General features: G+C 57.9%; 1 protein-coding gene across 1 annotated transcript; it reads left to right on the forward strand.

Annotated features, from left to right (window-relative positions):
• Positions 1-2,992: 2,992 nt before the first annotated feature.
• Positions 2,993-6,370, forward strand: LOC124418283 (inositol 1,4,5-trisphosphate receptor-interacting protein-like 1). Its single transcript, XM_046942439.1, has 2 exons — positions 2,993-3,882; positions 4,114-6,370. Exon 2 carries the CDS (start codon positions 4,117-4,119, stop codon positions 5,743-5,745), a length of 1,629 nt encoding a protein of 542 aa, XP_046798395.1. The 5' UTR covers positions 2,993-3,882; positions 4,114-4,116; the 3' UTR covers positions 5,746-6,370.
• The last annotated feature ends 9,582 nt before the right edge of the window (positions 6,371-15,952 follow it).

The following is a 15,952-nucleotide window of genomic DNA, read 5'->3' on the forward strand; positions in this document are numbered from 1 at the left end:
AAAAAGTCCACGTTGAGCTGCTGTTCGGGGTGCAGCAAGGCAACCTGGACATCTTCCTGAGCAGCCAGAACGCAGAGGCCGTCTTTACGCCCAGCACAACATGGCCGCAGAGCTGCGCTGTGGCGGAAAGGAAGTACTTCGAGTACGTGGCCAGGACCGCTGGACCCAACAGCTGCCACCTGGTCTGCCTGAGGCTCTTTGCTCACATCCTGGTGGGCATGGGCTTTTCCACCTACGCCATCAGACTCTTCTCCTCCACCTCCTAGCCATCATCCCTTTTGAGGACTGGCGCAGGAGGCATTTCCTGAGCCGGCTGGAGAATCTCCTGCAGTACCTGCAATACTGCCTGAACGATAAAGTCCTGAACCACTTCCTCCTTGGCAACGCGACCATGCCTGACGAGGTTGTCCTGCCGCAGGCCTTCCAAACAGCCAGCCCGCTCAACCTCTTCCAGCACCTGGAGCAGGACCCGGACGCCCACTCCCGGGTGCTGCGTGACTTCAAGGAGCTGAAAGATCGCCTCTTCAGACTGCTGCTGTTTGGACGCTGAAAGAGGCGTTTGTCAGAACCCTCCTTTCTTGGGCTCAAAGCTCACATGCTGTGAGCAATAAGACTCTGAGCTATCTAGGAGGCCAGAGGTGGGTGTTGCCGTGTGGCAGTCAGCATCAGGTTGTGGGCAGTTTTACATCCAAAAGGATTTCTTTGGAGAGAGTTTGCCGGCTAAAGATCTGGGCTGAGACCAAATGACTCCAGCTTGGTACAGGAGATTTGGGAATAGTACCATTGTATCCTGTGAAGGCAAGACGCAAGTGGGCACCTCCCTGCTCCCTCTTATCTGCTGGCAAGGCCCAGAAGATGGGAACAAAAGGAAGAAGCTGTCACTCCAAAGACAGCCAACTCGGCCACTCTGGACTTACATTAATAAGTCTGTCCTGTCCTTGGAAAAAGTCATCCTTGTCGTCGTCAAGCCAACAACAACCTCCGACGACCCATCTCTACGGAAGGTCAGCATCGGAACTACGAGCTATGCTGGAAACCCGGTGGTGGCTAATTCTCTCTTGCTTTCTACAGAGACTCTTTGCTTTTATTTCCAATCTCTTTTCTATCGCCCGACTTCCCTTGCCCATCTCCCTAAACAACTAGGATTTGTAATAAAGTGGTCGGGCTAACATTTCACCTGTTGTGTCTTAATCTCGCCGTCGGGTGTACATCCATGAAGGGAACCTCCTCTCCCTCCTACAAATTGGAGCAACACAGCCTTCACGCACAGAGCTCTGCCTGCCTGCCGGGAGCAGCGCACGCGGCAGCCGTTCCCTGCTACCACACCGTGAGGAGCCGGACCCCGTGCAGCCGGAGAGGCCTCTGCACAGACGCTTCCAACACAGCCTCCTGTCAGCAGCTGGGCAGGGACCGCCCGGCCTCTCAGAGAGCATCCCTTTGTTCCGGGAGCTTCGGCCTCTGCACAAATGCCAAGAAATGCCTTGCTCAGCTCAGCGCTGCTCGAGTGTGACCTGTGCAAGGAGGGACTGCAGTGTCAGTTGCACAGTGCCGTGGCGAGACGGCTTCAGAACACTGCCATGACGGGAGAGTCCACCGTCCTCTGGGGCAGTGAGATGGAGTGCGCGGTCACCCTCCCTTTCAGAAGATGCTCTCTGACGTTCAAACCGCCTCGTGTGTCCTTTGAGGAAGGCGGAATGCCATCCTATTTTACCAGAACCTCTGTCAGCTGGGCTAGGCGTACGAGTTCCGAGGAAAATCACAGAATTCCTCACAAAAAAACCTTGCACGCCGGCTTCCCTCCTTCCCGCTCTTGAGACCCCAACCCCTCCACGCCTTCCCTGCCCTGGCGGTTACGCTGAGGTCCCGACGGTGAGTCCGGCCGCCCTCCTGGCCCCGCCCACTCTGCCTCAGCGCCGCCTCTCCTCAGCGGCCCCGCGCTGCCCGCTCGGGCTGCCCGGCGCCTCCTCTCTCCGTCCCGCCTTCTGACTTGGCCGCGTTGGCCGGGGCTCGGCCCGTCAGGGAGACGTCCGGCTGCCAGTGCGGGGAGACGGGGTAGCCAGAAAGCTTAGGATCCTACGATCACTCAGGCTGCAAAGAGAACTGAGATCCCCAAGCCCAAGCCCACCCCCGCGCCCACTGCCCACGTCCCTCAGTGCCACATCTCCACGGCTCTGGAACACCCCCACGGACGGTGACCCCAGCATTCCTGGGCAGCTGGGCCTGTGCTAACTGCTCTTTGTGAGAAGAGATCTTTCCTAACATCCAACCTGAACTTCCCCTGGCCCTCCTCAGGGACATTCCCTCTCATCCCATCGCTGTTAGCCAGGAGCCAACCTCCCCCCCCACGCCCAGCTCCTGTCAGGGAGCTGCAGAGAGCCATGAGGGCTCCCCTGAGCCTCCTCTTCTCCACACTGACCCCCCCCAGCTCCCTCAGCCGCTCCCCATCACGCGTGTGCTCCAGAGCCCTCACAGCTCCGTTCCCCTCTCTGCACGCGCTGCAGGGCCTCCATGTCTGTCTGGGAGTGAGGGGCCCAGCACTGAACACAGCGCTCGAGCTGCGGCCTCACAGTGCAGAGTGCGGAGGGACGATCCCCCCCTCCTGCTGACCGCACTGCTGCTGGCACAAGCCAGGAATGCCGCTGACCTTCCTGGCCACCTGAGCACACTGCTGCCTTGTGTGCGGCAGCTGTTGCCCACCACCCCTAGAGCTTTTTCCTCAACGCAGCTCCCAGCCACTCTGCCCCAAGCCTGCGGCACTGCATGGGATTGGTGTGACCAAAGCACGTGACCTGATGCTGTATTCTACTGGATTACTGGAAGATCTGGTTCCACGCGGGACTGTTTTTCCTGCTGTTTTGGACCATGCGGCGGTCCCTAAAAAGGAACCAGCATGATGATAGCAGCAGTGAGGAGGACAGCTCCAGCAGCGAGGAGGCGGCAGCAGTGGGCAAGCATGAGGAAGGGGAGCAAGAGGAACAGGAGAACAGGAGGAACAGGTGGAAGAGGAGGAACAGGAGTTAGTGGTAGTGACTGCATTTAAGAACAGTGTTTTGTAGCAGAGAATTTATTCTATCAAACATAGCTATTTTGCTCATTGTAGCTGTTGCAGTTTCCATGGAAATAAACGGGAGGCATTACTTTTGGAGCGACCTATGTGTATGCGGCCCAAGACAATCCGTCTTCACTCAGTGTGGCCCAGGGAAGCCAAGAGGTCAGCGAGAGGAAGCTTGCACACAGAGAGTTACAGGACTGCTATGCACCAGTGCAGACCATGGCAGCCTGGGTGGAATGGGAAACAGACGCATTGTTGCTGTTCTTAGAAACATAGACTCATAGAGCCCTTCTGGTTGGAGAAGACATCTAAGACCAACCATCAGCCCATTCCCACCATGCCTGCTAACCCTGTGAGCACCTACCAGACAGCTTCTGGTTGTGGATGCCCCACCCCTGGAGGTGTTCAAGACTAGGCTGGATGGGACCCTGGGCAACTTGGTCTAGTGCCAGACCTGCAGGCTGGTGGCCCTGCTGGTGGCAGGGGGGCTGGAACTTACAGATCCTTGGGCTCCTTTCCAAGGATCTGGAACATTCTATGATTTGATGGTTCTATGACAGTAACATGGGAGCAGAGGCCAATCCTCACTCACAACTACCCAGGGAGCTGTCACATGCTTTGTAAAGAGCATCCCCAGGAGCTCTGCCCAGAGAGATATGCCTCCAAACTGTGGCAGTACCGTGGCTGTGGCCACCTTGCGCAGCTGAGAGCGAAGGGCTGAAGGGTGAGGTCAGGCTGCCCACTGTGACATCAGCAAGGATGTCACAATGCAGGGGATGGTTTTAGGGCCGTCAGCAGGCAGTGCTGCTTCACTTTGGCCTGGGCCATAGGTAAGTGCAGCAGCATGGGAAGGTCGAGCTGGACGAGGGACACGGTGCAAACACCGGCCCCTGTGGGAGTGCCACGGGCAGTGCTTGGAACTGTCCCTGCCAGCGCTGGCCTCAGTCCCTGCTGCCACCCATCTCCTTCTACCCACTGCTCCTCCCTGAGCACAGGGCCATGAGGCTCCTGGCCCCGCTCCCTCCCAGCCCCACTGAGCCCCTCTCTCCCATCTCTTGCAGATCATGGCTTTGGTGTTGGTTCTCGCCTTGTTGGTGAGGGCGCTAATTGTCAGTGGCAGTGACCATGCGGTCATGCTTGAGCGCGTGCAGCAGCACGAGAAAGAGCAGAGGAACGGGGAGCAGAGCTGGGTGGACATGTCGGCTCTGCTCTTTACTCTGCTGCATTACTGGAAGATCTGGTTCTGTACGGGACTGTTTGTCTTCCTCTTTTGGAATATGTGGCGGTCCCTAAAAAGGAAGCAGCATGAGGAAGGGGGACAGCAGGAACAGCAAGAACGGGAGGAACAGGTGGAAGAGGTGGAACGTGAGGAACAGCAGGAGCAAGTGGAAGAGGAGGAACAGCTGGAACGGGTGGAAGAGCTGGAACAGGAGGATCAGGTGGAACATGTGGAACAGGAGGAACAGGAGGAACGGGAGGATCAGGGGGAACAGGTGCAGCAGGAGGAACAGGTGGAAGAGGTAGAACAGGAGGACGAGGAGGAAGAATACTTCCATCATTCAGCACTGACCAGATACATTGCACGGCGTGCCTGGGAAAAGATGCAAGGAAAGGCCACCAAGTGCGTGCTGGTGGAGGAGCTGATGAGCGACCTGCTGCAGACCTACACATTTGTCTGTTCAAACAGCTTCTACCCGGTGCTGCAGCCTGCCATTGGGGTGGGCAGCGCCTTTGAAGGCTGGAGTCCCTGTGAGGAGGACATTGTGTACCGCCTGCTCGTGCCCATTAAGGCCCCCCATGGGCACGTCTTCCACCCGGAGCTGGGTGAGGAAGGGGAGGTGCTGGCAAGGAACTCCCGCATCCGTGTGGAGCTGGTGTGCATGTGCACAAGGGAGCAGCAGCTGGGGGACGTGCTGTGCTTCCTCCACCACTCTGAGGAGGAGCTGAGCCAAAATCAGCAGCCCAGCCTCCTACAGACGCTCTGCACCGGCTCCTACCTGGATGTGCAGAAAACTGCCGCCTGGTTCAACAAGCAGGTACCAAGAACCTGGAGGCTCACGCACCGGGCACACCGTTACGGCCTTAAGGTGCTGCCCTCCAGCCGCTCCTGCAAGCTCCAGGTGACAGACACCTCCAGCGGGGAAAAAGTCCACGTTGAGCTGCTGTTCGGGGTGCAGCAAGGCAACCTGGACATCTTCCTGAGCAGCCAGAACGCAGAGGCCGTCTTTACGCCCAGCACAACATGGCCGCAGAGCTGCGCTGTGGCGGAAAGGAAGTACTTCGAGTACGTGGCCAGGACCGCTGGACCCAACAGCTGCCACCTGGTCTGCCTGAGGCTCTTTGCTCACATCCTGGTGGGCATGGGCTTTTCCACCTACGCCATCAAGACTCTTCTCCTCCACCTCCTAGCCATCATCCCTTTGGAGGACTGGCGCAGGAGGCATTTCCTGAGCCGGCTGGAGAATCTCCTGCAGTACCTGCAATACTGCCTGAACGATAAAGTCCTGAACCACTTCCTCCTTGGCAACGCGACCATGCCTGACGAGGTTGTCCTGCCGCAGGCCTTCCAAACAGCCAGCCCGCTCAACCTCTTCCAGCACCTGGAGCAGGACCCGGACGCCCACTCCCGGGTGCTGCGTGACTTCAAGGAGCTGAAAGATCGCCTCTTCAGACTGCTGCTGTTTGGACGCTGAAAGAGGCGTTTGTCAGAACCCTCCTTTCTTGGGCTCAAAGCTCACATGCTGTGAGCAATAAGACTCTGAGCTATCTAGGAGGCCAGAGGTGGGTGTTGCCGTGTGGCAGTCAGCATCAGGTTGTGGGCAGTTTACATCCAAAAGGATTTCTTTGGAGAGAGTTTGCCGGCTAAAGATCTGGGCTGAGACCAAATGACTCCAGCTTGGTACAGGAGATTTGGGAATAGTACCATTGTATCCTGTGAAGGCAAGACGCAAGTGGGCACCTCCCTGCTCCCTCTTATCTGCTGGCAAGGCCCAGAAGATGGGAACAAAAGGAAGAAGCTGTCACTCCAAAGACAGCCAACTCGGCCACTCTGGACTTACATTAATAAGTCTGTCCTGTCCTTGGAAAAAGTCATCCTTGTCGTCGTCAAGCCAACAACAACCTCCGACGACCCATCTCTACGGAAGGTCAGCATCGGAACTACGAGCTATGCTGGAAACCCGGTGGTGGCTAATTCTCTCTTGCTTTCTACAGAGACTCTTTGCTTTTATTTCCAATCTCTTTTCTATCGCCCGACTTCCCTTGCCCATCTCCCTAAACAACTAGGATTTGTAATAAAGTGGTCGGGCTAACATTTCACCTGTTGTGTCTTAATCTCGCCGTCGGGTGTACATCCATGAAGGGAACCTCCTCTCCCTCCTACAAATTGGAGCAACACAGCCTTCACGCACAGAGCTCTGCCTGCCTGCCGGGAGCAGCGCACGCGGCAGCCGTTCCCTGCTACCACACCGTGAGGAGCCGGACCCCGTGCAGCCGGAGAGGCCTCTGCACAGACGCTTCCAACACAGCCTCCTGTCAGCAGCTGGGCAGGGACCGCCCGGCCTCTCAGAGAGCATCCCTTTGTTCCGGGAGCTTCGGCCTCTGCACAAATGCCAAGAAATGCCTTGCTCAGCTCAGCGCTGCTCGAGTGTGACCTGTGCAAGGAGGGACTGCAGTGTCAGTTGCACAGTGCCGTGGCGAGACGGCTTCAGAACACTGCCATGACGGGAGAGTCCACCGTCCTCTGGGGCAGTGAGATGGAGTGCGCGGTCACCCTCCCTTTCAGAAGATGCTCTCTGACGTTCAAACCGCCTCGTGTGTCCTTTGAGGAAGGCGGAATGCCATCCTATTTTACCAGAACCTCTGTCAGCTGGGCTAGGCGTACGAGTTCCGAGGAAAATCACAGAATTCCTCACAAAAAAACCTTGCACGCCGGCTTCCCTCCTTCCCGCTCTTGAGACCCCAACCCCTCCACGCCTTCCCTGCCCTGGCGGTTACGCTGAGGTCCCGACGGTGAGTCCGGCCGCCCTCCTGGCCCCGCCCACTCTGCCTCAGCGCCGCCTCTCCTCAGCGGCCCCGCGCTGCCCGCTCGGGCTGCCCGGCGCCTCCTCTCCGTCCCGCCTTCTGACTTGGCCGCGTTGGCCGGGGCTCGGCCCGTCAGGGAGACGTCCGGCTGCCAGTGCGGGGAGACGGGGTAGCCAGAAAGCTTAGGATCCTACGATCACTCAGGCTGCAAAGAGAACTGAGATCCCCAAGCCCAAGCCCACCCCACCGCGCCCACTGCCCACGTCCCTCAGTGCCACATCTCCACGGCTCTGGAACACCCCCAGGGACGGTGACCCCAGCATTCCTGGGCAGCTGGGCCTGTGCTAACTGCTCTTTGTGAGAAGAGATCTTTCCTAACATCCAACCTGAACTTCCCCTGGCCGTCCTCAGGGACATTCCCTCTCATCCCATCGCTGTTAGCCAGGAGCCAACCTCCCCCCCACGCCCAGCTCCTGTCAGGGAGCTGCAGAGAGCCATGAGGGCTCCCCTGAGCCTCCTCTTCTCCACACTGACCCCCCCCAGCTCCCTCAGCCGCTCCCCATCACGCGTGTGCTCCAGAGCCCTCACAGCTCCGTTCCCCTCTCTGCACGCGCTGCAGGGCCTCCATGTCTGTCTGGGAGTGAGGGGCCCAGCACTGAACACAGCGCTCGAGCTGCGGCCTCACAGTGCAGAGTGCGGAGGGACGATCCCCCCCTCCTGCTGACCGCACTGCTGCTGGCACAAGCCAGGAATGCCGCTGACCTTCCTGGCCACCTGAGCACACTGCTGCCTTGTGTGCGGCAGCTGTTGCCCACCACCCCTAGAGCTTTTTCCTCAACGCAGCTCCCAGCCACTCTGCCCCAAGCCTGCGGCACTGCATGGGATTGGTGTGACCAAAGCACGTGACCTGATGCTGTATTCTACTGGATTACTGGAAGATCTGGTTCCACGCGGGACTGTTTTTCCTGCTGTTTTGGACCATGCGGCGGTCCCTAAAAAGGAACCAGCATGATGATAGCAGCAGTGAGGAGGACAGCTCCAGCAGCGAGGAGGCGGCAGCAGTGGGCAAGCATGAGGAAGGGGAGCAAGAGGAACAGGAGGAACAGGAGGAACAGGTGGAAGAGGAGGAACAGGAGTTAGTGGTAGTGACTGCATTTAAGAACAGTGTTTTGTAGCAGAGAATTTATTCTATCAAACATAGCTATTTTGCTCATTGTAGCTGTTGCAGTTTCCATGGAAATAAACGGGAGGCATTACTTTTGGAGCGACCTATGTGTATGCGGCCCAAGACAATCCGTCTTCACTCAGTGTGGCCCAGGGAAGCCAAGAGGTCAGCGAGAGGAAGCTTGCACACAGAGAGTTACAGGACTGCTATGCACCAGTGCAGACCATGGCAGCCTGGGTGGAATGGGAAACAGACGCATTGTTGCTGTTCTTAGAAACATAGACTCATAGAGCCCTTCTGGTTGGAGAAGACATCTAAGACCAACCATCAGCCCATTCCCACCATGCCTGCTAACCCTGTGAGCACCTACCAGACAGCTTCTGGTTGTGGATGCCCCACCCCTGGAGGTGTTCAAGACTAGGCTGGATGGGACCCTGGGCAACTTGGTCTAGTGCCAGACCTGCAGGCTGGTGGCCCTGCTGGTGGCAGGGGGGCTGGAACTTACAGATCCTTGGGCTCCTTTCCAAGGATCTGGAACATTCTATGATTTGATGGTTCTATGACAGTAACATGGGAGCAGAGGCCAATCCCTCACTCACAACTACCCAGGGAGCTGTCACATGCTTTGTAAAGAGCATCCCCCAGGAGCTCTGCCCAGAGAGATATGCCTCCAAACTGTGGCCAGTACCGTGGCTGTGGCCACCTTGCGCAGCTGAGAGCGAAGGGCTGAAGGTGAGGTCAGGCTGCCCACTGTGACATCAGCAAGGATGTCACAATGCAGGGGATGGTTTTAGGGCCGTCAGCAGGCAGTGCTGCTTCACTTTGGCCTGGGCCATAGGTAAGTGCAGCAGCATGGGAAGGTCGAGCTGGACGAGGGACACGGTGCAAACACCGGCCCCTGTGGGAGTGCCACGGGCAGTGCTTGGAACTGTCCCTGCCAGCGCTGGCCTCAGTCCCTGCTGCCACCCATCTCCTTCTACCCACTGCTCCTCCCTGAGCACAGGGCCATGAGGCTCCTGGCCCCGCTCCCTCCCAGCCCCACTGAGCCCCTCTCTCCCATCTCTTGCAGATCATGGCTTTGGTGTTGGTTCTCGCCTTGTTGGTGAGGGCGCTAATTGTCAGTGGCAGTGACCATGCGGTCATGCTTGAGCGCGTGCAGCAGCACGAGAAAGAGCAGAGGAACGGGGAGCAGAGCTGGGTGGACATGTCGGCTCTGCTCTTTACTCTGCTGCATTACTGGAAGATCTGGTTCTGTACGGGACTGTTTGTCTTCCTCTTTTGGAATATGTGGCGGTCCCTAAAAAGGAAGCAGCATGAGGAAGGGGGACAGCAGGAACAGCAAGAACGGGAGGAACAGGTGGAAGAGGTGAACGTGAGGAACAGCAGGAGCAAGTGGAAGAGGAGGAACAGCTGGAACGGGTGGAAGAGCTGGAACAGGAGGATCAGGTGGAACATGTGGAACAGGAGGAACAGGAGGAACGGGAGGATCAGGGGGAACAGGTGCAGCAGGAGGAAACAGGTGGAAGAGGTAGAACAGGAGGGACGAGGAGGAAGAATACTTCCATCATTCAGCACTGACCAGATACATTGCACGGCGTGCCTGGGAAAAGATGCAAGGAAAGGCCACCAAGTGCGTGCTGGTGGAGGAGCTGATGAGCGACCTGCTGCAGACCTACACATTTGTCTGTTCAAACAGCTTCTACCCGGTGCTGCAGCCTGCCATTGGGGTGGGCAGCGCCTTTGAAGGCTGGAGTCCCTGTGAGGAGGACATTGTGTACCGCCTGCTCGTGCCCATTAAGGCCCCCCATGGGCACGTCTTCCACCCGGAGCTGGGTGAGGAAGGGGAGGTGCTGGCAAGGAACTCCCGCATCCGTGTGGAGCTGGTGTGCATGTGCACAAGGAGCAGCAGCTGGGGGACGTGCTGTGCTTCCTCCACCACTCTGAGAAGGAGCTGAGCCAAAATCAGCAGCCCAGCCTCCTACAGACGCTCTGCACCGGCTCCTACCTGGATGTGCAGAAAACTGCCGCCTGGTTCAACAAGCAGGTACCAAGAACCTGGAGGCTCACGCACCGGGCACACCGTTACGGCCTTAAGGTGCTGCCCTCCAGCCGCTCCTGCAAGCTCCAGGTGACAGACACCTCCAGCGGGGAAAAAGTCCACGTTGAGCTGCTGTTCGGGGTGCAGCAAGGCAACCTGGACATCTTCCTGAGCAGCCAGAACGCAGAGGCCGTCTTTACGCCCAGCACAACATGGCCGCAGAGCTGCGCTGTGGCGGAAAGGAAGTACTTCGAGTACGTGGCCAGGACCGCTGGACCCAACAGCTGCCACCTGGTCTGCCTGAGGCTCTTTGCTCACATCCTGGTGGGCATGGGCTTTTCCACCTACGCCATCAAGACTCTTCTCCTCCACCTCCTAGCCATCATCCCTTTGGAGGACTGGCGCAGGAGGCATTTCCTGAGCCGGCTGGAGAATCTCCTGCAGTACCTGCAATACTGCCTGAACGATAAAGTCCTGAACCACTTCCTCCTTGGCAACGCGACCATGCCTGACGAGGTTGTCCTGCCGCAGGCCTTCCAAACAGCCAGCCCGCTCAACCTCTTCCAGCACCTGGAGCAGGACCCGGACGCCCACTCCCGGGTGCTGCGTGACTTCAAGGAGCTGAAAGATCGCCTCTTCAGACTGCTGCTGTTTGGACGCTGAAAGAGGCGTTTGTCAGAACCCTCCTTTCTTGGGCTCAAAGCTCACATGCTGTGAGCAATAAGACTCTGAGCTATCTAGGAGGCCAGAGGTGGGTGTTGCCGTGTGGCAGTCAGCATCAGGTTGTGGGCAGTTTACATCCAAAAGGATTTCTTTGGAGAGAGTTTGCCGGCTAAAGATCTGGGCTGAGACCAAATGACTCCAGCTTGGTACAGGAGATTTGGGAATAGTACCATTGTATCCTGTGAAGGCAAGACGCAAGTGGGCACCTCCCTGCTCCCTCTTATCTGCTGGCAAGGCCCAGAAGATGGGAACAAAAGGAAGAAGCTGTCACTCCAAAGACAGCCAACTCGGCCACTCTGGACTTACATTAATAAGGCTGTCCTGTCCTTGGAAAAAGTCATCCTTGTCGTCGTCAAGCCAACAACAACCTCCGACGACCCATCTCTACGGAAGGTCAGCATCGGAACTACGAGCTATGCTGGAAACCCGGTGGTGGCTAATTCTCTCTTGCTTTCTACAGAGACTCTTTGCTTTTATTTCCAATCTCTTTTCTATCGCCCGACTTTCCCTTGCCCATCTCCCTAAACAACTAGGATTTGTAATAAAGTGTCGGGCTAACATTTCACCTGTTGTGTCTTAATCTCGCCGTCGGGTGTACATCCATGAAGGGAACCTCCTCTCCCTCCTACAAATTGGAGCAACACAGCCTTCACGCACAGAGCTCTGCCTGCCTGCCGGGAGCAGCGCACGCGGCAGCCGTTCCCTGCTACCACACCGTGAGGAGCCGGACCCCGTGCAGCCGGAGAGGCCTCTGCACAGACGCTTCCAACACAGCCTCCTGTCAGCAGCTGGGCAGGGACCGCCCGCCTCTCAGAGAGCATCCCTTTGTTCCGGGAGCTTCGGCCTCTGCACAAATGCCAAGAAATGCCTTGCTCAGCTCAGCGCTGCTCGAGTGTGACCTGTGCAAGGAGGGACTGCAGTGTCAGTTGCACAGTGCCGTGGCGAGACGGCTTCAGAACACTGCCATGACGGGAGAGTCCACCGTCCTCTGGGGCAGTGAGATGGAGTGCGCGGTCACCCTCCCTTTCAGAAGATGCTCTCTGACGTTCAAACCGCCTCGTGTGTCCTTTGAGGAAGGCGGAATGCCATCCTATTTTACCAGAACCTCTGTCAGCTGGGCTAGGCGTACGAGTTCCGAGGAAAATCACAGAATTCCTCACAAAAAAACCTTGCACGCCGGCTTCCCTCCTTCCCGCTCTTGAGACCCCAACCCCTCCACGCCTTCCCTGCCCTGGCGGTTACGCTGAGGTCCCGACGGTGAGTCCGGCCGCCCTCCTGGCCCCGCCCACTCTGCCTCAGCGCCGCCTCTCCTCAGCGGCCCCGCGCTAGCCCGCTCGGGCTGCCCGGCGCCTCCTCTCCGTCCCGCCTTCTGACTTGGCCGCGTTGGCCGGGGCTCGGCCCGTCAGGGAGACGTCCGGCTGCCAGTGCGGGGAGACGGGGTAGCCAGAAAGCTTAGGATCCTACGATCACTCAGGCTGCAAAGAGAACTGAGATCCCCAAGCCCAAGCCCACCCCACCGCGCCCACTGCCCACGTCCCTCAGTGCCACATCTCCACGGCTCTGGAACACCCCCAGGGACGGTGACCCCAGCATTCCTGGGCAGCTGGGCCTGTGCTAACTGCTCTTTGTGAGAAGAGATCTTTTCCTAACATCCAACCTGAACTTCCCCTGGCCCTCCTCAGGGACATTCCCTCTCATCCCATCGCTGTTAGCCAGGAGCCAACCTCCCCCCCCCACGCCCAGCTCCTGTCAGGGAGCTGCAGAGAGCCATGAGGGCTCCCCTGAGCCTCCTCTTCTCCACACTGACCCCCCCCAGCTCCCTCAGCCGCTCCCCATCACGCGTGTGCTCCAGAGCCCTCACAGCTCCGTTCCCCTCTCTGCACGCGCTGCAGGGCCTCCATGTCTGTCTGGGAGTGAGGGGCCCAGCACTGAACACAGCGCTCGAGCTGCGGCCTCACAGTGCAGAGTGCGGAGGGACGATCCCCCCCTCCTGCTGACCGCACTGCTGCTGGCACAAGCCAGGAATGCCGCTGACCTTCCTGGCCACCTGAGCACACTGCTGCCTTGTGTGTGGCAGCTGTTGCCCAACACCCCTAGAGCTTTTTCCTCAACGCAGCTCCCAGCCACTCTGCCCCAAGCCTGCGGCACTGCATGGGATTGGTGTGACCAAAGCACGTGACCTGATGCTGTATTCTACTGGATTACTGGAAGATCTGGTTCCACGCGGGACTGTTTTTTCCTGCTGTTTTGGACCATGCGGCGGTCCCTAAAAAGGAACCAGCATGATGATAGCAGCAGTGAGGAGGACAGCTCCAGCAGCGAGGAGGGCGGCAGCAGTGGGCAAGCATGAGGAAGGGGAGCAAGAGGAACAGGAGGAACAGGTGGAAGAGGAGGAACAGGAGTTAGTGGTAGTGACTGCATTTAAGAACAGTGTTTTGTAGCAGAGAATTTATTCTATCAAACATAGCTATTTTGCTCATTGTAGCTGTTGCAGTTTCCATGGAAATAAACGGGAGGCATTACTTTTGGAGCGACCTATGTGTATGCGGCCCAAGACAATCCGTCTTCACTCAGTGTGGCCCAGGGAAGCCAAGAGGTCAGCGAGAGGAAGCTTGCACACAGAGAGTTACAGGACTGCTATGCACCAGTGCAGACCATGGCAGCCTGGGTGGAATGGGAAACAGACGCATTGTTGCTGTTCTTAGAAACATAGACTCATAGAGCCCTTCTGGTTGGAGAAGACATCTAAGACCAACCATCAGCCATTCCCACCATGCCTGCTAACCTGTGAGCACCTACCAGACAGCTTCTGGTTGTGGATGCCCCACCCCTGGAGGTGTTCAAGACTAGGCTGGATGGGACCCTGGGCAACTTGGTCTAGTGCCAGACCTGCAGGCTGGTGGCCCTGCTGGTGGCAGGGGGGCTGGAACTTACAGATCCTTGGGCTCCTTTCCAAGGATCTGGAACATTCTATGATTTGATGGTTCTATGACAGTAACATGGGAAGCAGAGGCCAATCCTCACTCACAACTACCCAGGGAGCTGTCACATGCTTTGTAAAGAGCATCCCCAGGAGCTCTGCCCAGAGAGATATGCCTCCAAACTGTGGCAGTAACCGTGGCTGTGGCCACCTTGCGCAGCTGAGAGCGAAGGGCTGAAGGGTGAGGTCAGGCTGCCCACTGTGACATCAGCAAGGATGTCACAATGCAGGGGATGGTTTTAGGGCCGTCAGCAGGCAGTGCTGCTTCACTTTGGCCTGGGCCATAGGTAAGTGCAGCAGCATGGGAAGGTCGAGCTGGACGAGGGACACGGTGCAAACACCGGCCCCTGTGGGAGTGCCACGGGCAGTGCTTGGAACTGTCCCTGCCAGCGCTGGCCTCAGTCCCTGCTGCCACCCATCTCCTTCTACCCACTGCTCCTCCCTGAGCACAGGGCCATGAGGCTCCTGGCCCCGCTCCCTCCCAGCCCCACTGAGCCCCTCTCTCCCATCTCTTGCAGATCATGGCTTTGGTGTTGGTTCTCGCCTTGTTGGTGAGGGCGCTAATTGTCAGTGGCAGTGACCATGCGGTCATGCTTGAGCGCGTGCAGCAGCACGAGAAAGAGCAGAGGAACGGGGAGCAGAGCTGGGTGGACATGTCGGCTCTGCTCTTTACTCTGCTGCATTACTGGAAGATCTGGTTCTGTACGGGACTGTTTGTCTTCCTCTTTTGGAATATGTGGCGGTCCCTAAAAAGGAAGCAGCATGAGGAAGGGGGACAGCAGGAACAGCAAGAACGGGAGGAACAGGTGGAAGAGGTGGAACGTGAGGAACAGCAGGAGCAAGTGGAAGAGGAGGAACAGCTGGAACGGGTGGAAGAGCTGGAACAGGAGGATCAGGTGGAACATGTGGAACAGGAGGAACAGGAGGAACGGGAGGATCAGGGGGAACAGGTGCAGCAGGAGGAACAGGTGGAAGAGGTTAGAACAGGAGGACGAGGAGGAAGAATACTTCCATCATTCAGCACTGACCAGATACATTGCACGGCGTGCCTGGAAAAAGATGCAAGGAAAGGCCACCAAGTGCGTGCTGGTGGAGGAGCTGATGAGCGACCTGCTGCAGACCTACACATTTGTCTGTTCAAACAGCTTCTACCCGGTGCTGCAGCCTGCCATTGGGGTGGGCAGCGCCTTTGAAGGCTGGAGTCCCTGTGAGGAGGACATTGTGTACCGCCTGCTCGTGCCCATTAAGGCCCCCCATGGGCACGTCTTCCACCCGGAGCTGGGTGAGGAAGGGGAGGTGCTGGCAAGGAACTCCCGCATCCGTGTGGAGCTGGTGTGCATGTGCACAAGGGAGCAGCAGCTGGGGGACGTGCTGTGCTTCCTCCACCACTCTGAGGAGGAGCTGAGCCAAAATCAGCAGCCCAGCCTCCTACAGACGCTCTGCACCGGCTCCTACCTGGATGTGCAGAAAACTGCCGCCTGGTTCAACAAGCAGGTACCAAGAACCTGGAGGCTCACCCACCGGGCACACCGTTACGGCCTTAAGGTGCTGCCCTCCAGCCGCTCCTGCAAGCTCCAGGTGACAGACACCTCCAGCGGGGAAAAAGTCCACGTTGAGCTGCTGTTCGGGGTGCAGCAAGGCAACCTGGACATCTTCCTGAGCAGCCAGAACGCAGAGGCCGTCTTTACGCCCAGCACAACATGGCCGCAGAGCTGCGCTGTGGCGGAAAGGAAGTACTTCGAGTACGTGGCCAGGACCGCTGGACCCAACAGCTGCCACCTGGTCTGCCTGAGGCTCTTTGCTCACATCCTGGTGGGCATGGGCTTTTCCACCTACGCCATCAAGACTCTTCTCCTCCACCTCCTAGCCATCATCCCTTTGGAGGACTGGCGCAGGAGGCATTTCCTGAGCCGGCTGGAGAATCTCCTGCAGTACCTGCAATACTGCCTGAACGATAAAGTCCTGAACCAC

The sequence above is a fragment of the Gallus gallus genome, chromosome 5, assembly GCF_016699485.2.
Source record: "Gallus gallus isolate bGalGal1 chromosome 5, bGalGal1.mat.broiler.GRCg7b, whole genome shotgun sequence".
Taxonomy (NCBI): Eukaryota; Metazoa; Chordata; class Aves; order Galliformes; family Phasianidae; genus Gallus; species Gallus gallus.

Excerpts from the sequence above, each read along its gene's own strand:
- LOC124418283 (XM_046942439.1), top strand. The coding sequence starts at position 4,117 with ATGGCTTTGGTGTTGGTTCTCGCCTTGTTGGTGAGGGCGCTAATTGTC.